Source organism: Strix uralensis, chromosome 8 (genome assembly GCF_047716275.1).
Source record: "Strix uralensis isolate ZFMK-TIS-50842 chromosome 8, bStrUra1, whole genome shotgun sequence".
NCBI classification, from domain to species: domain Eukaryota; kingdom Metazoa; phylum Chordata; class Aves; order Strigiformes; family Strigidae; genus Strix; species Strix uralensis.
This window is the reverse complement of record NC_133979.1, coordinates 31,310,648-31,334,145: the sequence shown is the minus strand read 5'-3', so window position 1 is coordinate 31,334,145 and position 23,498 is coordinate 31,310,648. Positions and strand designations below refer to the sequence as shown.

The window sequence follows — 23,498 nt, the reverse complement described above, 5'->3', positions numbered from 1 at the left end:
CTTAGTCATTTTCCTCCTCATCTGTAGACCAGGGAGAATACTAATTTGCTAACTTGGAGAGACTGTTTTTGTCAGCCTGAACCAATGAGGTTGTTCTGCAGCTGGTTTTGAATTACATGATCAGAAAATGAAAACCTTCTGCCTTAGATTTTTTTTTTTTTTTGGACAAACATGTTTCTTTCAAAAACAAGCAAACTTTTGGCAAATTAAGCAGAAAAGCTCAAGGCAACACAATCCTGGTCCCTTCCAAGTTTCATTTAGGTGATTTTGGGGTGGTTACCAGGAGGTACCCTTTAGAATTTCCTCTCTCTTTCTGGGGCTCTTTCATACGATTAACATGTTAATAGGGTAGTGAATTAAAAATACAATACTGGGGAGTTCTGGAAGGCAAACGTGAGCAGCAACTTACATTCCTGCAAATTCTTCATGTTGTGCCTAGCTTTATCTGATACTCTGTGGGTGCTCTCGCTCTTTCTCCCTCTATAGCCTGTGGGGAGGGGAAAACGGTGTAATTGTAACGAATACTTGAGGTGACTTCTGTCAGAAAGATCTGTCATGGCTCTTTAAAGCTCATGGGAACAGATCAGCTTCAGTTGTATATAAGCAGGAGAAAGGGGCATTCTGGTATTCTGAGGCTTGACCTGCTCCTTGCCATTTTCTGGTATCTGGGAGTAAGTATTGCACCAGCTATGTAATATTGGAAGTCAAAGAATTCTGTGATGCAGCAAAATACAGGCTATGGATGGCATTTGTAAATGGCTCGTTGGCATCAAGAGACGGATTCATTTTCCAGCCTGTAGAGGTACGTACCTTTTCAAAGCTTTAATTCTCCACAAAGGGAATACTTCCTTTTATCTAGATTTCTTGGCTAATTGGCATCAGACAGCGCAAATGTTTTTTAGGAGAGCTAATAATGGTGGGATTTGAAACTGGGCCAATGGCAGAAGGGAGACCTAATGATCCCCTTCCATTTAATTTTCTACCTGTATGGGTGACTGCTTCTAGTAAGGGAGAGGGAAATCTGCACAAGAAGTCAGCAAGCAAATGATGCAACTACAGTCAGTACTTACAGTTTCAACAGTATCATCTCTGCATGTTAAATGGTTAACAGACTTCGCCTATATATGTTATGGATTTAATGGGGAAACTGCCAAAATTGTCGTGGTAAACATAACTGCAAAAATTGGCTCGCAGAGTTGTGTAATAGCTGGTTATCTGAGCAGATGATGGCAGCCACGAATAGCTATGGTGAGTCTGTATAGAGTTTCTGAGAACAGTGCTGCTCCTTAGTCAGGCAGTGGATCTGCTGTGATGACACACAATGTTGCATTTTTTTCTTCTCGTGCACCTGCAGCGTGCTCGGCAGGGTCTTTAGGAGGGCAATGTTGTGACGTGGATGCCTGCCAGAGAAGTGAAACAGCTCCGCTGACGCGTTTGCTTAAAGTAGGCCTCTGGGCAACCTTCAAAAGTGGCGCCAACCACAAGCATTCAAAAATGCAAGTCTGGCTTAGAAAAGAGGAGATTGAAAATATATTAATTTTTTTTTGCATTCATTTTCCTGCTTGTTTTGATCCTGAGTAGGCTTCAGACAGATTTTCAAGCTCAGTCACACAAACCGTGAAGACCAGGTCCTTTTTCTAGAAGAAAGGCTGTAATTGTCTCCATGTTTGTTTGATTCCAGGGGTAATGGCTACAGAAAAAGTGACAAATATACAAAATACGGCGTGATTCTAATGCCAGCTCTCATGGCATTCATGCTCTTAAAGCCCTGTCCTGATACGTCACTCGAAAATGTCAGTTATATTCTCCAAGGGGACTCTTGCCAGAGTGTCTGAGAAGAATCTAAGATACTGTGTCAGTCAGAAATTAAACCCATGTCCACAAGATGGAGGACTTGGTATGTCCTTGTAAAAATTCCCTAAACTATACAGTCTCTTACCTTGCTGTGTTTACTTGCTTCACCACTTAAATTTGGTCCCTAATTTGGAAACAGATTAAAAACCCCTCCATGTACTGCCTTTCTTGTACTGATCTCTAGTGTTTGGAAAGGCCTTGGGCTTTGGCAGTTGCCTTATTTTGATACTTACATAGAGATTAACATAGTATTCCTATAAACACAGGTGGAACTGAGTAGTAAGAGGGAGGGAGACCACATGATTCATAGGCAGGGGTAGGAAATCATATTGCTGGTCATAAACACTCGTTCTCCAGAATGTTCCTGGTTTTCTGCTGCATACCTGGTAAGTGCAAACTGCATGCTTTCGGGCTATTAGGCACTAAGAGTTTTTTGTTAGTGGTTTTCTGTCCTGTTATCTGGTGTTAGAAGTGCAGGTTATGGTAAATTAGTCTCTTTTTTTTTTTTTTTTTTGGTTTGTGCCAATCAAGGAGAGTTCAACTCCCACCTGATGATGTTGGCAAGGCTGCGGTTTCTTGACATATAAAGGGAGCAAGCAGTGACCTCAGGGTGGAGTAAAGCTCACTATTGGCACAGCACTCTCAACCCTGCTCTGCAAGAATCGCTGGTATTTAGTTTGTGCTGGAAACAAGCAAGTTGAACTCGTTGTGGGAGTGCTACATATAGTTGTTACCTTGTACTAAACCTTGTAGGAAGAGGGTAAATAATGCTTAAGTTGATGGGATGGTGTGGCAATCCCTACATGATCTGACCAGAAGCTTATCTCGTTGCATGGTCAGTAGAGTATCATATACTGATCATGTTGAACCGCTTCCCAAAATACTCTGAAGGCGTCTGTGTGGGTTTTACGCGTTCCGATGGCACCAGAACGTTGCAGACAGGATGATAAGACGTTTAGTTCTCTCTCATCTGAAACTGTTTTTCTCAAAATTGTAGTTCTCTACTATCTATGTGATCATGTCTAGTCACAGAAGGCAAAAAAAAATCCTGAACTAACCACCGCCCAAACCCCAGCCCTCACTAAGTTGTTCTTTGGTTTGTTTGCTTGTTGGAGATGTCATCCCGATAGCTTAGTCTAAATAAGAAAAGTCGTTCCTGGCTGTTTCCCTGCTCCGGCTGAGAGTATATGCCCAAGGAAAAATAGTAGGTTGGAACATAATAGTAGAGACCAACATGAATGATGGTACTATTCCAACAAAACTGCCTTAATCAATTATTTTCACTTGCATTTTTTTCTGAATTTGGGCAAAATTCAGCACTTGTGAAGACATGAGTTGTGCAGACTATGTGGCCTGCAGGGTGAGCAAGAAAAACTGTTTTCCATGCCTGACTGCAGCATTCATAGGGAAGTGCTTTGCTCTTTCCAGTAGCAATTTGGAGGACAGCTCAGTGCCAGGTGTCCCCTTTTCCCAAAAACCTGCCTGCTTGGTTTCTCTTTCTGACAATTCATAGCATGTCAGCATCTTGAAGTGCAAAGGATCGAGCAGTTGAGTCCTCGAGGACAGTCGAGCCCGTCGGATTGCCGACCCTCTGTACTGTACCTGTCCCTATCAGTTACGCTACAAGCACGGAGAATAATTATTTAAAAGATACTTTTTCCATGGTGTTCCAATATCATTTCTGATAAATCCATCATATGTTAAGTAAGTGCCTCTCCTTCTCTGTCTTTCTAATAAAGCTACTTTATAATGATTTAGAACAGATAAAATCTGAAGGGCCTTTAAGATTGTCTGTAAAATAGCAGTAGTGCTGTACCTAAACTGCTGGAGCAAGACTTGTACCTTTAGAGACAGGGCAGGGAGGAGCCGGTGCTTCAGCTTACTGCCTGCCTGCAGTGTGATTTCTGGGCAGTTACTTTTTTCTTCTTAATACCTGGGAGAACTGGAAGTATGCTTGGAAAGGTTGATTTTTCTAGTACGACTACTAGGTAATGCAGGCCTGGGGGATAGAAGGAAGGAAGCTGTGCTCCTTTTCTGGTCAGCAAATATTTGTGTTTGGTTTTTGCTATTTTCCTTCCCATAGCTCTGCACTATTTTCCTTCCAGTAGCTCTACAAAAACAGTGTTCATTCTTGTTAACTTTTGTCTTAGTCACGTTTAAGCTGTACGTACGTTTGAAGTTTACATTTCTTGGAAATTCTTGTTCAGAAAAACAGTGTGATGCTGGTATCACTTGGCACACCGGTGATTTCAGTCCTCACAGTATCTAGGTTCAAAAAATCACTCCCTATTCTTCTTTCATACTACTTTAAAAGATGGAAGAGCTCTTGGATTTCTGGGCTGGATCTTCAGACGTGTGAAGCAGGTCATACAACTGGGCTTAGTGGGCGGGGGATCAGACCCTGAACACTGATTTTTCTTTATTTTTTTTATTTTCTTTTTTCATGTTGTTTGTGCATTCTTGAAGGTTTGGCACCTTTTGGGGCTTCTTAACTTTTCTTTCAGTTTTAGCATTAAAGTAACATTTCTAATGCTAAATAACTATAGAACTAACACAACATTTCTAGCAAAGATGCTAGCTCAGAAATCCTTGGTTAAATTGAAGTGCTTGAGACTCGATTCATGCCAAGCTGTCACTTTTACAGTGTTACTGAGCAAGGGCTTCCATATCAGTCTTTATGCTTGGTACATCTGGTAAAGTGTGGGTTTGTTTTGTTTTTACAGCTCCATGTTTTCAGGACATTTTCAGTCTGCTCTTTGTTTTGAACACCCAATGTTTTTGGTCAGAGGGAAAGAATATAGAAGGTATTCTTCATGAACACATTATTGGGAAAAAAGTCATCATGTGAATACCAGCATCAGAAATTAAGTAGTCTTTACACACTGCTTGTTAAATATATAGTTGGATGTATTCATACTTCAATACAAGATGACTGTTTACATGAGGCATATGGCTCACAGTTTGGAAAGGCACACCAGAGTGTATGACTCTGTAAATAATGTCTTGGCCCTAATTTGGAATTAAATTAGCTTAATGTTTTTAGAGTAGTCATTAATAGATACTTAAAAACTACCATACTGCTAGCAGCATAACTCTGCTGAATCCCTTGGCTGTGCTGAGGATACCTGAAGTTGGTTTGAGTGCACAAATGTAATTAAATTGGTGTGGAAATGGGGAAAAAAACCCCATGGTTTCTTCCTCAGTGAAGTTCTGAAAATCCAGCAGTTCTCCCCGGCAGAAATATTTGTGTCAGAACTCTTAGTGCTTCTGGTTAGGTCACTGTTTTGTAATGTTGGTGAAGTCTTTTTTCCATGGGAAAGTGGACAACAATAACAGGATGGTTTGACCTCTAGTAGTAAAACCTTCCCACTGCTAGTCCTTCTGATTTTTGAAACTGACTGACTTAGGGGTAACATGCCCAAGAACCAAAATCACAGTAATTTTTTGAAAATGTTTTAAGACTGCGTCTTTCTTGCTGTACATGAGCAGCATGGTGGTTCCTTCTGTGCTTACCTTCTCTGTCTCTAGATAGAGCCAAGTTTCTCTCCTTACATAATGCTGGACATTCTCTATGGTGTGGGTGCAGGTGCATGTCTCGCTCACTTTGTTGATCTTCAACTGATGGTTTGAGTCTCAGTCTTCCTGCTCTCCTCAAGCATCTCTTTATTAATACATCCTGGAGGAAAAAAAGTGTAGAGGTGTATAGTCTTAGACTCAGCAAAACTTAATTTTGTGGGCAGGTGCAGTCAGCAGCATGAAGGATTCATCTCCAGCCCCTACAGCGTTACAGTCTTGCATCAGTTTTGCCAGGAAAACACAATACTGGGATCTAGAGAGAGAACTGGGGCAGACATCCTTCTGAAAAAGAGCCACCTTGTTTATGTTGTGTTAGAGTGTTCAGGAGGGAAATACGGAAAAATTGAAGACATGTCTTAACAGTAGTTTAAAATTCAGTTTCTTAGCAAGTGGCTTCATAGGCTTCTGGCAGCTTTTTTAACCCGAAAAGCGTGTCTGTAATTCTAAGATATTATGTATACTCAAAATAGTTCATATGCATCAAGGAGACACAGTGTAACGGGAGGTCTCCACATATACCTTGCTATTATGGAAAAGATTTTGAAGCATTGGTTAGCTTCACATAAGGCAGTTAGATGTATCTTTATATTTCAAGGGAAGTGTAAGCCAACTTCTGTGCTGGGAAGTGTGGTTCTTTGTGTCCAAGTAAACTGACTTAAGTGAACTTTGTCTGAGAGGCCCATGACTAGACTTGCGTATTTAGCCATTTTTGAAGTGTTTGTGGTAGAGACTTGCTGCTCAATTTTCGTAAAGGTGAAGTATGAATAAGCCAGCAAGAAACCAGGTGATTTTGCTAGGGAAGAGCTTTATAAAGGCTCGCCCCTTTGGGTTAAGTTTAAATTTTCATTCCAGTTGCTGACCTATTTGTCTCCAATGCCCTGTCAAAACTAAGTGTGGAAATAACTTCCTGACATTATTTAAAATGTCACTTGTACAAGGGAGCTCTTGCCTGCATCATTATATACTAGAGAACTTCAAGGTTTGTTGTTTTTCTCACCTTCATTTTGAGCCTTTCTGTCCCTATTTATCTTTACAGGCTGTCAGCAGGTGCAGCTTTTGCTGCCCCTGGATTCTTCTACTGCTCTAGCAATTGTTATTTAGGAAATTCTTTGCTCTGCCTCCCTCCTGAGTCACCACTAGGTTAATGTTTCTGATCTCACCTGGGTCTGGAAAGCTAGTGGTGTTCACTCTGGAAAGTGAGGGGAGCTACTACCTTGGTAAAAGATAATATTGCATCAGTGCTGTGGCGTGTAGAGGCTGTCATCTTCAGCTGGATGAGAGCTGTTGAGAGTGAGTGCTAAAGATCACTGACTGTGCTAAAATCACTTCATTAAGCAATCTGAAAGGATAAAATACTAGGCGATAATGTGTATGTGTGGGCTGGTACTTCATCAGCCTGGTTTCACTTTCCACAACGGAATGGACTGGCTTAAAGAGAGACCTGAGCGTCCATCAATTTTTTTTTTTTTCCTGATAAAAAGGGCTTTCTGTGTACTTTGCTATGCTCCAGCAGGGCTATCCATGCCTTCTCATGTCTGATATAAAACTGCTGTTGATTTATATTGCAACAGAACAATTCTGTTCTGCTGCTCATAGCTTGTTTGTAGCTTTGTGTCATGGTATTACACACTGGTTTTGCTTATGTAGCTTAAGCCAAAAAATTATCCATGTCACAAAATAACTGAATCGTTCTGCCATGATTCCATAATACACAATGAGTGACTTGGCCTTGTCCATCTGGATGCTCTTGAACTAGATTATAGCATGGTTAGAAGGCTGTTGTATTGTAATACCACTTCTCAGAGCAAACTGACTTTCATTATAGATGGGCATTTAAAGTTATTTAATGCAGGAAACGGAACCTTTTGCATATAGAATTGTCGTTTTTAGATGTCTGGGAAACATTTTCAAGCTAGCTTGCTTGTTCCATGCTGTGGCATAGAACAAGATTGAAAAGTTGTTACTGCTTTGCATTTTTTCTGGGGCAAAATGACTTGGATAACTTTTCTTATTTCCTAATGGACAGGTGCAGAGGTGAGTAGTTCTGTCTGGTACATATGACATTGTCCAGGAGTTGGAGAAGTGGATGCTTATCGTTTGTTGTGAATTAACTAGTGCTGCAACATCGGCAAGCTATTTTATGTCTCTGCCTGCCTGCTTTTTTGTGAAAAAATTTGCACTGTCCCTACTCACTGTGCCCCTGTTCTGAAGGAAGCATTTCATTTTTCAAGTGTGCAAGTATCCTGTCTTTATTCACTCCTCAATTAACTGTAAAGCATTTTAATAAGAATGGCTTGGGTGTACAATGTCTAATGTATATTGCTGTGAAGACATCATCTACTGACTATAGCAATATCCATCAATCAGTCCGTCAGTCTGTCCCGAGTGCAAGTGAGATCCATTTTTCCTCTTCTTGTAAGTGCCTCATGCAGAGAACATTAATACATTATGATTTATAATACTACCACGACTTTGTGCTTACAAAGCATCTGCATCAGAAGGCATCTGTGCTCTATTATTTGCATATATTATGAATTATCATTTACTAAAATTCCTGTAGGAAATTCTGAACACTCATGCTTCTGTGTAGTTTCACTTATCAAGAATGCTAATTTTTAAATCCAAGGGATGGCAAAGCTGCTTAGCTTCATAGGTTTCAAAACCATAACTGTAGGAGGGTGACATTTCTGACAACTGCAGAAAGGAGCAGAAGCTCATTCACTGATGGTAATGCAAAGAATTACCAGTTGGGGATGTATACAAGTTTTAAATGATTCGTTTATATAAGAGGTTCTAAAACATGAGGGCTTGGTTTAATTTTCAGCCTTTTGAACTAATCTGCTTTTGGAACTCAGGGGTGAGGGAGATGAATCCCAACACTTTGAAGGAGTGTTCTCATGTTTTCACCTGCTATTCTGTATGACTACCAGTGCTGATTTTGGAAAACAGCAGTGTCTCAAGGCAGAGATTAGCTGCTTCTTACTCCTGGTTTTTGGGGTTTTTATTACTACTTTACTGATCTCTCTTCCTAAATCTTTCCAGTACAGGATGTTTTCACATTTTGCACACTTCCACTCTGCTCAATAGAGCAATTTGTATCTGTATTTGCATTGGTTCAACAAACTTTTTTCTAGTGTAGGTAGGTCTCACAGCATGAAAATAAGTTAGTCATGTTTTGAATATTCCTCTCGCGCTTATTTGCAGCTTATCTCAAAAACTGGCTGTCCTGGAAAATTTGGACAAGACTTTTGAAAGCTTTTGGTAAGCTCCAGAGCACAAGACCTGCTTTAAGATGGAGAAAGACAAATTTAAGAAGCTATTCACAGTGCTTTTTCTGCCTGTGGCAAGCTTTAGTGGGAGACCTGCACTACATCCCTCCTGCAGTTGTGGAGCAAGTTTAGTCTCAGGTGTTCTTGCACAGCAAAAGGTTTAAAAATTAAAATCAGTGCTAGAGAGGAGTTTGAAACTAGCTATTCAAAGGATGTAAACAGGAAGGACATTTCTGATACCGGAGTTTTATAGTGGAGAGTATCAAAGCATACAAATATCAGCCAGTGCCCAGTGGTTGGGAGATGAGGCTGGATAAATTCATTCTTGGAACTAAGGAGCAAATTGCTAAGCACAAGTGGAGTTAACCATTGGAACAGCTTACCAAGGGAACAGACTGGCTTTTTATGTCTTTGCAGTGTCTGTTTACAATTAGATGTTCTTTTTTCTGGAAGATGTGTCTTTGTTCAACTAGAAATAGTGCAATGAATGGATGACAGTCACTGGGTGATGTTCTAAAGATGTTTCAAGTCAGGTTAGATGATTGTAATCATTATTTCTACTTTTAAATTTGATGGATTTGTTTTTTCTCAATGCCAGTGGTTCTTCTTCCTGGATTTCTGATGGGTATGTATTCATGGCTTACTTTCTTACGAGGACTTCTCAATTAATGCTTTTGTTCTGAGGCGTACTTCCACCTTCTGACAGTCCATTGCAGACAGGCTTCCTGCATGATATTGTGACTTGTTAAACCACACAAAAATGAGATAAATAGTAGGGAAGTATTTGTGCAGGTTTTTTCCCCTTTGTGTGTTTCCCCCAGGAATGTTAATGCACAGGAGAGGTCTGCATATGAAAAACTTTAATGCCTTTTCAGTTCCCAGTTACATCCTCCTGACTGAAGTCTTTGCCAGTTCTCCCTCCCTTTTCTACAAAGTTATTAATGTTCCCATATTTTATAATACTCCAATAAGCCAGTTTCATATTTGCTATTTAATATACTTCCCCTGTTATCATGAACATTATAAAACATTGAAAGGGATGAATAAAGCTAAATTATGGTACAAGATGAGGCAGCTAGGGAGGAAAACAGGATCTGTACACAATCTGTGCTCCTAGAAAGGATGCAAAATTGGTAAGCATTCATGGGAAATCAATACTCTTAACTTTGTTTTCTCTAGAACCTATTATTTATGGAGTTGATAGTTAATATTGCAAATTAAACCAGACAGTCAGGTGGTTGTGGGCACAGCATTTTGTTTCACAGAAAACTAAAAGGAAGGAGGTGAAGTTTCTGCTTCATATTGACTAACCAGGTAGAAGAAAATAGCTGTTTAATCTTTTCTCTGTTTTTTAAAAATTTCATTCTTATTGCAAGTAGATTTATGTCATCAGTTTGCACAGTCTTAACTCAGAGAAGATTCTACTTGTAGAAGTTGTACAAAATCTGATCCTCCCACACAGGCAGTAAAATTTGCTGGAAAAGCTCATTTTGTCAAAAAAACCCTATTTTTTTGCATGGATAGGAAGTGTATCTGATGTCTTTCTATCATTTGTTTTATATTATGTGGGAAATGTTTCTGGTTTTTTTATCCCTCTGTTTGTATTGGGGGTGGAGGCATGTACTTTTTCAGTGTGAACGTGAGGACTGCTCAGCTAAGTCTCCCATGCTGCTGTGGTACCTCACTGCTGAACTGTCTGTCCCGTGTTCCCTCATTAATTGTGAATTCTGTATAGCATCTGCCCTGCTTGGCAGGTGTTTTATGAAAATATCTGTCCTGCACAAACAATACTTGCTACAGTTTGTCTTAGTAATTGGAATTTTCTCCCCTGCTGGGACTTGATAGCTCTTTTCTTCTTCATTTGTTGGTTGGTATCTAATTCTTTGCTTTGCTGATCTAATGGCTTTCTGTTGTTGCTGTTTTGGCTTGGGTTTTAGTCAGTGGTCAGCAAGTGTCCTAGCTTGTAATAGGGATTGGCAACTGTATAAATTATTTAAAATAAAGACAGGTTCAGAAAATGGTGAACAAAAGGCAGCTGTCTCTTTAAAGAGTGCAGTTTGATCAGAGCATCAGCTCCATCCCCTGAGGACAAAGGCAATTTTGATTTGTGGGGCCCAGGAGTCCCTCACTTACCGGGATTCGTCTCTGCTCGTGCATGTGTAAACCTGTAAAATGCTCTTTTGTGTAGGATAAATCATATGCTATAAATCCTGTACAATTAAATGTGACCCTTCATAAAGTTACAATGACAAGTCTTCATTGCAAAGCTGTACAGAGCAAGCTCACTGTCTAGACAGAGCACAATTATTTCTCATTTATCTATCTTTTTTTGTTGTTGTTGTTAAATAAATAACCGACCGTTAGCATTGATGACTTCTTTGAACCCCCAAGAATGCTGCTCTCTCCTTACCTCTTCCTCATTTGCCCTGTTGCAGTGGAGGCTGAAGCCCAGCGAGGCTGTGCCTGCTGCTTCGCGCTGATGAAGAGGAGCAGTTCCCCCCTCTGTAATGCTGCTGTTGGCAGTCAGAAGCAGATTCCATTATTGCCGATCAATGCCGCCGCCATGCAGGAGGAGGGGAGAGGGAGGGGTGGGAGCTTCCTATTCACAGATTGATCAACCTGCCATTGCATGAACAAATTCATTGTAAGAAAGGCTGGGATGCTGTTATAATAGCTGGAGCAGGAAGGGGCTTGTAAACAGGGGAATGCAGGCTCTTCAGTAATGGGGAGGGTATTTAAATTGCCTCTAAGCTTGCTGTTTTTTCTCGTAGCGTAAAACATAATACCTGAGCCTTCAAACAAAGCCAACACTATAAGGAATGATAGGGATATATTACACTTGGCTGATGACCTATTGTGCTGACTTATTTGAGCTTCTTCAGCACTGAGACCTATTTCTTCTTTTTACTTAAACTGATTCTATCATAACCTGCTACTTCTTTTGGATTTTAAAGCCTCAGTTTCCCCTGCTGCCCTTTTTTGCCTTCTTTCTGTTCTGCTTGGACTGAAACCTGACACAAAGGGACAAGTAGTACAGATCCCACTTACTGCTCCCACCCATGCCTGCTTTGTCAGTACGGGCTGTCAGATGTAGGGTTGAGAGAACAGGGCAGGATCACGCTCTCATGTTGTCAGTGTAGACAATAACTGGAGTACTGGAATCCCAAGACCATCAGCTCCTCCCCACCCTTCCTACCCTGCTTCGTTCACTTATTGTTTTCTGTATGGAAAAGTTTTCTGGCTGGAGAATGAGTCTTCTTTCTCCTGGTGATGTGGCCGAATGGCTGGATAGCAGCACAGAAGATGAGAAAAGCCTTCTCTCGTTTCTTGGTACGGTAGGGTACTAACTGTATTTTATTTTTTTTTCTAACACTTTACTGGGAAGCCTTTAATACTTTCAGTGGCGCTTAATTTCTTCAGTCCTTCAGTTACCTGATGTTATTTCTTTTTAAAAGCTTTTAAGTGGTATGCAATTGTTAATTAAACTTGGTTGCAATCTGTTTGAAATAGTTGCAAACACATCGGGCAAAGGTCAAGTTATAAATGGGCATGTGCCCTGCAGAAAATGGTTTCTGGGCTAAACAATGTTACTTACTGGTCTGTTTTTCTTCTCTGTGCCATTTGACCAGCTGATCACTGTGTTCAGTCTACTTCCACTCATTTCTGTCAGCTTGCCTACAACTTAACTTCTCAACTGTGTGATGGTAGTAAGATAAATCAGAGGAGACTGATGAAAGTTTTTCTTCTTAAGAGAAATGTTTAGATGCATTTAGAATAAAAATTTCAGCCATGGGATCAGACACTTCTCTAGCCTAGCAATTAAATCTAGAAAGCACAATGAAACAATCCTGTGCTCTGTTTCTGGATACTTAACACATTAGTTTAACTGCATTCAGGTAGAAAATTGAAACTTTTCTTTATAGTCCAGTGTAAATACCAGTAAGAGGTTGAAAATGTTTTAAACGGAATTCACACATAGAAGCTGACTATTGTTTCATCTTTCCCTTTAAGCTGTTGCTATCTCAAACTGTTGTTATTTGTTTCTTTTAATCCCATCTCCACAAATCATTCCATCTCTCTCCTTAATGGTTTCTGTTGTTCTCAGGATGCAGTCTGTTTTCTTTCTATTTTGATAATTTCTAGGTACTGAGTTGCTCAGACGGGCTGCTTGATATTTGTGCCCCTTTTCCTTTCCATGGGCTATTTAAAACAATGTTTGTTACAATATCTGCTATAATATCTTTTTTTTTTTTCCAAGATACAGTAGTCATCGTTACAGATCTTTGTCTATCAGTTAAGTAGGTGACAGCTAACCCAGATGCTATTTTTCCCCCAGTTTTGTTGTCCTCCATCCAGATAAGAATTTATACTAGTCTCTCTATGGTAAGCAGTTCTCTTACTTAGCAGGTCCAGAACAGTACAGAATGTGGGAGGAAAATAAAGGACTCCCACAGAGTCTATTTTGATTTGCTAACACTTCATCACTATGTGCTGTGGCCACCTTCGGAAATATCACACCAGATGTGAACAGGGACAAGAGTAGGTATGAGCTGGGCACCAGTGCAGCTTTTCAAGAGACTACCATTTTTCCCACCTTAGACATATGCTGCATTCACATTTTGTTCCAAACCAAGAGATCCTCAAGATGTCTCCTAAATTTCAGCCCAGAAACACCAGGAAGTATTTATTCAGCCACCAGGAAGTATTTATTCAGCCTGAGGTCTGAAGGGTGTCACAGAGCTGAGCTATTTAAGTTAGCATTTTTTACCTCCAAGTACTTACTTAAATTATCTTTTTTATCTTAAAGAGGTAGCAATACCCAAATGGTTTCTTAACTCTGGGGCCATATTTAAGGTTCAGTGACATCCCTCAGATGTCTGCGGTACACTGGGACGTTTTGTGTGTCCATAATAATTATTATTGCTCGGGGGCAAAACCCTGCCATAGTGAGCAAGAGGTACTGAAGCTTAGAGTGGCCTTCTGGCCCATTGAGAGGAACAGGGAAGAGCTGTTGAGCTTTAATGCGTCCAAGAGCCAGTCACTTGTGAGAATATCCCAATAACCAGAGCAAAGGATCGCTTTTTAGAGAATGCCTTGATTCACAGCCCTTTCACAGAGAGTAAAAAGATCAGTTTTGAAAGCCATGGCTCAAGGCTGTTGTTTAATAATGAGGATAATAAATATTGATATCATACTAATGTGTGTCTAAGTCATAAACCTCTAAACAAATTACATTGCGGGAACAAGTTACCACGCATCAGCTGATCTGCGTTAATTGTCTGTGTGCAATCTCTGTAGCAAACACAAGGTAATTTGAATTAGCAGGGGCAGTCCAAGATCATTAGGAACTAACGAGGACATCAGTATCTCCAGATCATGTGCAGTAGCTCCTTGTGTCTGCTTTTGTGTTGGCACAGTTGTCCAGGCAATTTGTATTGCGGTGCGTAGAGTCAGCCGTTAAAGGAGGCATTAGAGGCTGATGCATGAGGTTAAAAAGGGGCAACTATTCCAAATTTTGTATGGCCACTCACATCATGCAGAGGATATGTTGATCAGTTTAGGGATGTGCATCTGTTTCATTTCTGACTCATGTTTGCAGAGCTGGAGGATTCTTTCCTCTGCCTCAAAGCGAATGCATCAGTCTAATAACAGCTGATACTGTACTCACTAAATGCCATGTACAGTTTCCTCAGAACATTCTGAAAAAAGCAATTGTGAGAGTTAGTACTTGGGAGCCCAAAACTATTATCTCCGATGATATTCTTGCTCTTTCTTCCAGCATCCTCTGTGTATTCATCTGCTTTGCGTGTTAGGTCTTGTCTTTCAGACTGTAAAGTCCTTTAGGAATCAATGACTTAAATGTCTTTTAAGTGACTTAAAGTGTCATTTAGGTTGCTTGCTGTGCACCTCCTGAACTGGGCACTAATTCAATTACACTTTTTTTTATATGCCAGCACAATCTAAGTGTCTTAACACCAACAGAAATACCTGTCTGTAAATTAAAAATCTTTGATATTTACCTGGATCATCTTGCAAGACTTGTCTAATCGATTCAATCCCTAGTAAAGCACAGTATCTTCTTTTAAAATCCCTGCTAATGGACTGGGAGAGTTTTTGATCATAATTGGTATGTAGCGGTTGTTTGATGATGGAGTTCTATAGCAAGAGAGCTTTGCAGAGCTGCCTTTGTATTTCCCTTTCCAGGCTTCATAGTTTTTGTGCAATTTAGTATACTGTGACTTGGTTGCATTCTCTCTGATGTATCTTCTTGTGACTTTTTTTTTCCCCCGTCTAGTTGTCTTGATAAATGTGGAAAAGCTATCACTGCAAGTTTCAGTTTTCTCTTTTAAGTTATACCTTGTAGAATTCGCATGATGTATTTTAACCAGAACACAAACCTGGACTTAAAACAGATCAGAGTTTTTGAGTTTGCTTTTACCCTAAGCTTCTTACAGAGGCATTTAGTTAAATGTTTATGACAGTCTATGAACTGGGCCCAAGTCTGAATTCTCCCCAGGTGAGACAGAATGCTTACTCCAAGATAAAACATTAACATTTTTATTTATTTTTGTATGAGGCTTCCTATTTCATTAGGTAATACTCATCTGAAAGATGCTGTTCAGACATTTCTTCTTCTTGTTCCTTCTTATGTATCTCCTAATGCTTTGTATCTTGCTGCTTTTTACTACTGTCTAATTTTTCAGCTGGTATGTATTTTCACCAGGGCAAAAGAAACCATAAGTAAATACTGACTGCACCCAACAAGATCTCTTTCTCATTAGTGCTGTCACATGAGCACTCTGAAACAACCCTAAAGAGACAATGACACAAAAATAGTAGTCGCTTCTGTCTTAACAAAGTTGTGAATGCCATAACGTTACTGAATGTATATGCTGTAATGATATATCATAAACTGCCTTGGAGCATGTTGAATTCTTGTACTTGTTGAAATGTTTACTTACTTTTAAAAGGCTCTAAAAGTGAATTAGATACTCCCTTTTTAATAGGTTCAACACAGTAGTTTATTTGGATTGAATGTACTGAATTAGCAGCCCACCTGAATATTAAACTTGATGAACATTCACTCATTCATATAAAACTTTTTTTTAAAAATGACATATATATGTATGTTGGTTTTTAATTTTTTTAAAAAAATACATGCATATAGGAGAAAACCAAACCATCAGGGTCCAAACAAGCACCTTCATTATTTATGCTCTGTGGTAGGCGATCAGCAACTTGCAGTGAAAATAGTTAAGAAAACTGTAGCAGAGGAGAGAGGCAGTATCTCTGTTATGGTTTATTTTCCTGTCCTACAAGCTAAAAGTTTTAGTGTACTGTCTTTGTAAAGTAAGAAACAAGCTCTGTAGTTCCTGTTGTCCGTGAAACAAATACTGAATCTCTGTTTGTCTCTGTAGTAAACCCCTCAACTGGTGGTTACATCTATGAATAACATCTTCAAAAACTAGCTGCCAGCAGCAAACCCATAAGTGCTCCAACTCTTCCAAGCTTAGATTTGAGCCTATTATTTTTTTAAAGTGTGTTTGTAAAAGAAATACTGTCACAAAAAGTCAAGTGCTGCGGGTTTTTATTCTGTATTTCTTTTGTAGCTAATCCGTAAGGCTAATTGGCCTTTTGACGGAGTAGAAAATACTGCTGAAGGAGGCCTTGAAATCCTTTAGTTCTTTCTAGTCCATTACCACATCCCCAGTAGGGTCTCTTCTGTCTGTCCTCTGAGAGAAACACTTATCTTTCCCGTCCTTACAAATCTTCAATAACTAAGATTCCCCCCCAAAATCTTTCCTCAAGATACTCTTTTATTTACACCCCCTAAGATTTAGTTATTTATCTGAGGATAATTACTTTAGTATAAGTTTATTTTAAAAATAAATAATTACCCAGAGGCCCATAAAGGATAACCTACTTAATTTGCATGTCTTATTTTCTTAACATACTTCTTCCCTCCTGCCTCCTATGTAGGGTTTGTCACACTCTAATAGCGCCTTGTTTCAAGTTAAGACTGTAAACTCTTTGGGGCAGAAATGGTGCCTGTTCAGTACCTGGTCTGGCCATGCTGCACCCTGGTAAGAGGCCTCTAGGCGTTACCATATTTGAAATGTATAATAACCTGTCCGGGCAGATGAATTTCTAAAATGGCATGGCTAAAAGGTAAATATTTAGCTTGCTTGTCCACTGTGTACCACTGTTGCTGCATGAGTGCTACCACATTTAAAACAACAACAAATTTTGCTTAAAAAAGGGGGTATAGTATGTGTAGCTTATTGATCCTTCAGACAAGAGGCTAATTGCAGGATTGTGTGATTGCTCAGCTGATGCTCTGACCAGCAGCAATTACCATTTTCTCATGGGGAGTGCCAAGGTAACTATATAAAGGGGGTGAAAATATTTGGGTGGGGTTTTGTTTTGTTTCAGCTGGGAACATTTTAATACAAGTGCACCTGAGAGGCAGTCTTTGGAAATGCTTGGTTCTGGACAGGTAATTGGTCGTATTGAACTGGTTTTGTGTTTTTCAAATGCCTGTAATTAAGCTAGACTTGAGGGGCAGAATGAATTGGTTATTTTTATTAATCATATTTTCTAACTCCTTTAGTCGCAGACCAAGGTACCATCATATCAGGGTGTACGCAGACAAACAAAAGAAAGTCCCAATCCCTGAAATCTTACTATATCTTTCTTTTATTTTCTTAACCAGTAGATAATATACACCAGCAGTCGATGGTAAATGTAGCTTTTCCCAAATGCAAATCTTCCTTGCCAATCAGAGCGAAGGATGTTGTAGGAGATAATTGGTCAGTGCTAAGCCCTGTGTTATTACAAACTGCTAAAAGTCACAACTGATGAAATTGTGACTTTGATTATTGATTATGACTTTTCATTGATTACTACAAACTGCTAAAAGTCACAGTTGATAAAAGGCTGGTGTGCAGAACATGACCAGGCTAAGAACTTTATTATAGAAATGTAGGACCTGCCAGCCTGGAGTAGATGGTCTGATCTGTTGTTTGCTGTGACAGATACCGGTACCAGCCCTGTATGAGTAGTGTCAGACAAGAATTATGCTTGCCAGCACGCTTACGCCTTTTTTGCAACTCCAGGTAGGTCTTTGGGACTGCTTTAGAGTCAACTCCTGGACTTCATAAGCAGGAACTCAGATCTGGAGATGTTCTTGCCAGTCCTGGGAGGACACAAACCCAGCCTGGAAGGTGCTACAGACTTGATGCAAGTTCCACTGAGACCATGCAGTAATTTCATTGCATTGCCCTTTGCAAGATCATGGACACCCCTGTAATCTTTGTTTCTGTGACCTTATTTGCAAGTTCAGTAACTTAATTCGTTTAACCCCTGAGGATATTTCTTTGTTCCTGATTGTTTTTCCTGCCCTTCACCAAGCCATTTCTAATTCAGAAAAATGGAGATAGAGTAGCAAGCACTGTCCTGCAAAGCTGGGAGGGTTGTTTCATCTCTACTTCTCCCATCCTGAGAAATAGCTCTTCACAGTAGAATACAAATTCCCACAACAGCAAGGTTTTGGATTTCAAGTGGCCAGAGCACCCAGCAACAGGGAATTCAGGTCAAGTCCGAGAGCCACATCCTGACCAGAGGTCACTGAGGCTATGCCTCTGTGGCCAAGACAGTTGCCTTCAGAGGAAGTCAATCATCACCACTACTCATAGTAGTAAGTGGCACCTGACTTACACAAACCTGCCTTCTGGCCAACAAACCAAGCTTTGGTGTTGCAGAGGGTAGAGTGTGGCGCAGTGTGATGTGAAGAGACCTACCTTGATTGTATCCTTGGGCAGTTCCCTTTTCAGAGGCATATGCCATTGCTGAGTAATTGGCTCAGCTAATTTGTAACTGACTATTTCTATGTAGTGTGTAAATATTTATTTGCATAAATATCTATTTACATAAATATTACTGCATATGACCAATATATGAGGTGATAAAGTGTCCCATAGGAATATTTACAACTCATTTGTTTGATGGATTTTTTTTTTTAAAGGTTGAAAAGGGGAAGATCTGTTTACCTTTCCCCCCCCCCGCCTTTCTTTTCTTCCCAGAAACTAAGAGTGGATGAAAAGGGCTTCAGATTGTTTATCCGTAGAAGCAATGTGATTTATCTGTAGTCTTGGTCCCTGAGAGTGAGCAATGCAGAAAGCAGTTGTAATTTAATACTAAGCCGATGAGAGGTGCATTGATTTCTACAGCAGGTGAAGATTATGCAAGAGTAGCCTCTAGCATTACTTGTGGAGCAGGGGAAGGAACTGTCTAATTTTTTGCCTGGTGGTGACAGTATAGATTTGATTATTTTTTTTTTACACAACTCAGCAAAAATACTGTTCTATGGGTATCATAGCAGGTTGCTTTAGCTTTTGATTTCCAGTTAACATATCTCAACAATTTTGCTATAACTAGGTCTTATTTTTCCTGGGGACTGAGCACGTTGTTTATTTGCTCTTTGGAAGGAGAGGAGAGGGAAAGGTAATTTTATTTTTAGTTCATTGCAGGCACCTTGTGAATATTTCTTTTTCCCATCCCCATTTGGTACACTTCTGCAATGGTCTGAGAACAGAAGAAACTCATTTTACCAATGGAATCTCAGTGTTTTGTTTGCAGAGAAGTCGAATCGCTGCTGGGTGGATGTGGGGGGAGGAGGAAAGGCAAGGCGAGCCAGGCATGTTCCTTGTGTTGTAGCTTTTCAACTCCATTTGGTTTCAACTTAAACTTTTTCCTAAACTGCCTCTCCTGCAGAACCTATTGTTGAAAATAGTGGGGGAATTCAGGCTCCTGTTTTCATTTATGACTCAGCAAAGTTAACAGACTGTGTTAAATTACTGAAGCAGCTTTGATGTGATTTCCTGTGTGTGAGAAGTAGAGAAAGCCAAACCTATTACGTTACGCATTACTATTCGATGTAAAATAAAAGGTGCTCGCTTTAGTCCCCAGTTCCAAGTGAATCTAGCACTCCCATTTGCTTTCATTACATTTACAGTGAGAACAGCAGAAGCAATCATTTAAGTCCTACAAAGTACAGCTGTCTTTGGGAGAGCAGTACTTACAGGTGCTGCAGAAAATAAGTTTCCCTTTGTAGAGGCAGGGGGAGGAGGCTGGCGGTATAAAAGAGCACGTCTTCAGATAAAACTAGCAACCTCTGCAAAAGCTGGTGGGACTGACTGTTACTCAAAAAACCTTGGTCTAGCACTGGCCCTGCTCCAAGCGCTTTGTTCTCTAAAGGTGCCCTGACAGGGACTTACCCTCCAGCACTGGAACAGGCGATGATGCCTCCGTAGCTGTAAGAGAAAGTGCCCGATGCCGCTCATCAGCTGAAGGAGAAATCTCCCCGAAAGTGGTATTGCTCTATCGCGGTTATTGCGAGCTTTGACACACCATGATTTACTTGGGTGGTGTGAGCGGGGCTTGTGCATCGTCCTGATGGTCGGCAGCCAGCGGCTGTGCCCTGCCCATTTTCCAGTGGTAGCTACATTGTGTGTTAGACTTTGTTTGCCCAGTTTAGGAGGCTGTTCTCCCTCTTGGCAGTTCTTTACCCGTTGGTGGTCACAAGCAGATTGAGAGGCTAAATGTTAGCGGTCTGGTTTTTTAAAAGATAAATATCTACAGTGTGAGACACTAATACTGCAGGGTCCAGATTTCTTAGCCTCTCGTTCAGTATGCTCCATTTTGTCGTTCTTCAAGCATCCATGGGAGATACATGTTATAACTCTGGTGAAATCAAAATCCAGTATGCAAAGACATCACAAGTAATGTTATCCCCGAAGAAGGCTTTTCTCATTTTTTCCTCGGTTATTTTGAGGAAAACACTGCTCTCGTGGCACCAGCTGGCAATCTATCTCTGTAAACCTTTTTTGCTGCTGTGAATCAGGATATACAGTGAAATTTTCTGTAGCGGAGGGAAGCCGGCAGTTGGGCGTCTGTTAATAGCCTGAAAGTAACTAATGAGGATGTGCAGTCGGAGCGATTGATTGAATAGCTGCAGTCCTGTGTGTTTCTTTTTCGCTCACTCGCTCGCTTGCTCTCTGCAAGCTGTGGGAAGGGAGGGGGAAAGGAGAGACCCAGCTTTCTCTTAAGTGGAAGTAGCACGGATCCCCAGGGCCAGGCGGCCAGAAATGGAAGTTTAAGCTGCATCTGTCTCTTGAAAGGAAAACGGCAGGAGTCAAAATGTCACTGTCTGGAGTCACGGCTTACTCCTTTTCTTTAGGATTCGGAAGATAACAATGGACTTTCTGCTAGGAAGTGATTTTTTCCCTCCCTGTGTTGGGGGATGTTTTGTGAAGCTGGATTCCTTTAAGTCTGGCAATTGAGCTGGAGATGGGCAGCAGTTGTGATAAAGGTATCTGTTTGTGTATGTATGTGTATCTGGCTATATATAAAAATGCATTTATGTACAGTATATGTGTGCTTGTGTAGAGATTTTTAATGGTGTGTATACTTTCTTATGCTGCTATTCTAGTCTTTATACTAGAAAAAGATATAAGTGCGTCTTTTATGAATATTTGTACTCATCAGATCAACCTGCATGGATTTAAGATGCCAAAGTCGTATCTTAGTAAGGTCATATTGCCAGAATGAGGAGAAGTTGACCTATTTTTTTTATCTGCAGAGATATATATGTCATATTACCCAGGCAGTTATGAGTCTTCTGCTGGTTGCACGGTTTGAGCAAGTAGTGTGATCGTATAAGACCGAACTTTGACCTTTGTCAAATTGTGTTCAGCTGTGACTAAAATTGAGCTTCCCTGTGTCTTCATTTTAGTTATCTGTTAATTACTGCATTGCTTACATAAAAAAAAAAAAAAGCTCTCTGAATAATATCTCACAAACAGTGATAGAATACTAAATATGTTTGGGTACTGAACTTTACCATCATTTTTTATTTTAATTGCCTGTTTCCTACAGTCAAGTCAAATTCACAACCTTGAATCTGTCAGTGGAAATGCCATTGTCATTTAGTGAGTAAATAAGATATTGAAAAATAGGTGAGTGTAATTCAGCAGTTTAGTAATGCAGTTGAAACTTTGCTGAGGCATCTGTCCTATAGAGCATAAAACCTGACTATTCCCCACCCCCCAGCACCCATTCACCTTCTTTTTCTTCTCTTCCTTAGAGGTCCCAGCAGAGAGATCTCCTCGCAGACGGAGCATCTCCGGGACCAGCACCTCTGAGAAAACCAACTCCATGGATGCTTCGAATACTTCTCCTTTCAAAGTGCCAGTAAGTGTGCCTTTCCTGCAAAGGAGGAATTTTTCTCATTGAATAGGAGGAGGAGATTAAAATATCACAGTGTACAACTAAGCTCTGGGAGGGGAAAAAAAAAAAAAAGGAGTATTTAGCTAATATTTCCAGTTGACCAAGAGGTATTGCTATCAACTGTCATGTATTATCTATGAGATGCCTGGTAGATCTGTAACTTGCTTATTTTCATTGCCTTGATCTAAAGTTGCAAATAGTGAAACATCAGTGTTAATGTGGGCAGCGACCTATATAAATACTTTTGAAGTCGCCTCCAGGGATTATATTACATATTTAATTTTGACTAGGAAAAAGGTTCCTTTAGGTTGGTGATAGCATGTTACTTTTCCCTCGTGCCAATGAAATACATAAAAAATTGAAATGGCTTTATAGTTCAGAAACTGATGAAATTTCTGTAGGTGTGTTAATTGCTCTTCAGCTTTTCAGTTTTTGTTGTGAGTTTGCTTGGCTGTGAGTCTTCATGAGACTTTTTCAGCTAGAGTGTGGATTTTCTTGCTTGTGTTAGTCTTTGGTCAGTGTATCCAAGAGCACAAAAACTATTATTAGACTGAGGGCAAAGGCTTCAAGTTAAAATGAGGTGCTCAGTAATTTTTTAACAATATTTGTTCCTGTTTTAAAATATCTAACTTGAATGTTGCAAATATTTTTTTTCTTACCCCTCTTTATTTTTGGCAAGTAGTCTGCCTACTTTAAAACCTGAGGGAAAACAAGAGAACTATTATCTAGTGAACATGGGATTTTTTTGTATATTCTCTACGGACATGAGCACTGCTTTGGTACCTTAGTGTATATGTTCTTGCTTTGCTTTAGATAGCACTCATCCCTTTTAAGCACACTTCCTAGCTCACTTTAGGTCCTAATGTGTGTGAAACTTGGTTTTTGATTAAATCCTACATTGTGTCATTTTAAAAATAGAATAAAAAACCAGCCAGGGATTTAATGAGAGCTATTTAAATTATAAAAGGATTAAGGTTGGTCAGAGTGTATAGAATATATGAAGTATGAAACAACCTGTAAACTCGTGGTTTATTGAAATTGAAAAAGGGACCAAGGAAGCAGTGAATATACTGGGTATCCATACTTGGTCCCTTTTCAGGGTCATAGAATAATATAGGTTGGAAGGGACCTCCGGAAGCCTCTGATCTATGCCCCTCTTCAAAGCTGAACCAACTTATATCAGATTGCTCAGGGCATTCTCCAGTCAGGTGTTGAAAACCTCCAAGGATGCAGATTGTGCAGCCTTGCTGCACAATCTGTTCTGATATTTGACTATCCTCATTGTGAAGAATATTTCTTTTGTAAAGACTTTCTTGTCAGAACGAAACTTGAACTTCTAATGTCTATTGAAAGACCATGAATCACATTTTCCTCTAGTTCAAAAAACATCTGAAGTAGCAGTTAAAGCAGAATATATTGCTTAGCCTTGAGGAGAGAAAGCTCAGAGGGAAATCTTAGCAATGTATATAAATACCTAATGGAAGGGAATAAAGACGACGGAGCCAGGCTCTT

The 23,498-nt window shown here is 40.0% G+C and overlaps 1 protein-coding gene across 8 annotated transcripts in view; it reads left to right on the top strand.

The window, feature by feature from the left end:
* The window catches only part of RASAL2 (RAS protein activator like 2), a 186,911-nt gene that overhangs the window by 109,104 nt on the left and 54,309 nt on the right, over positions 1-23,498 (top strand). For 7 of the 8 annotated variants that reach the window (XM_074877005.1, XM_074877004.1, XM_074877002.1 and 4 more), the window contains exon 4: positions 21,844-21,950. In XM_074877005.1, coding sequence (XP_074733106.1) covers positions 21,844-21,950 — 107 coding nt within the window. Of the gene's footprint in view, positions 1-20,395; positions 21,070-21,843; positions 21,951-23,498 lie in introns of those variants that run through there. The other variant, XM_074877007.1, reaches the window with a different exon arrangement.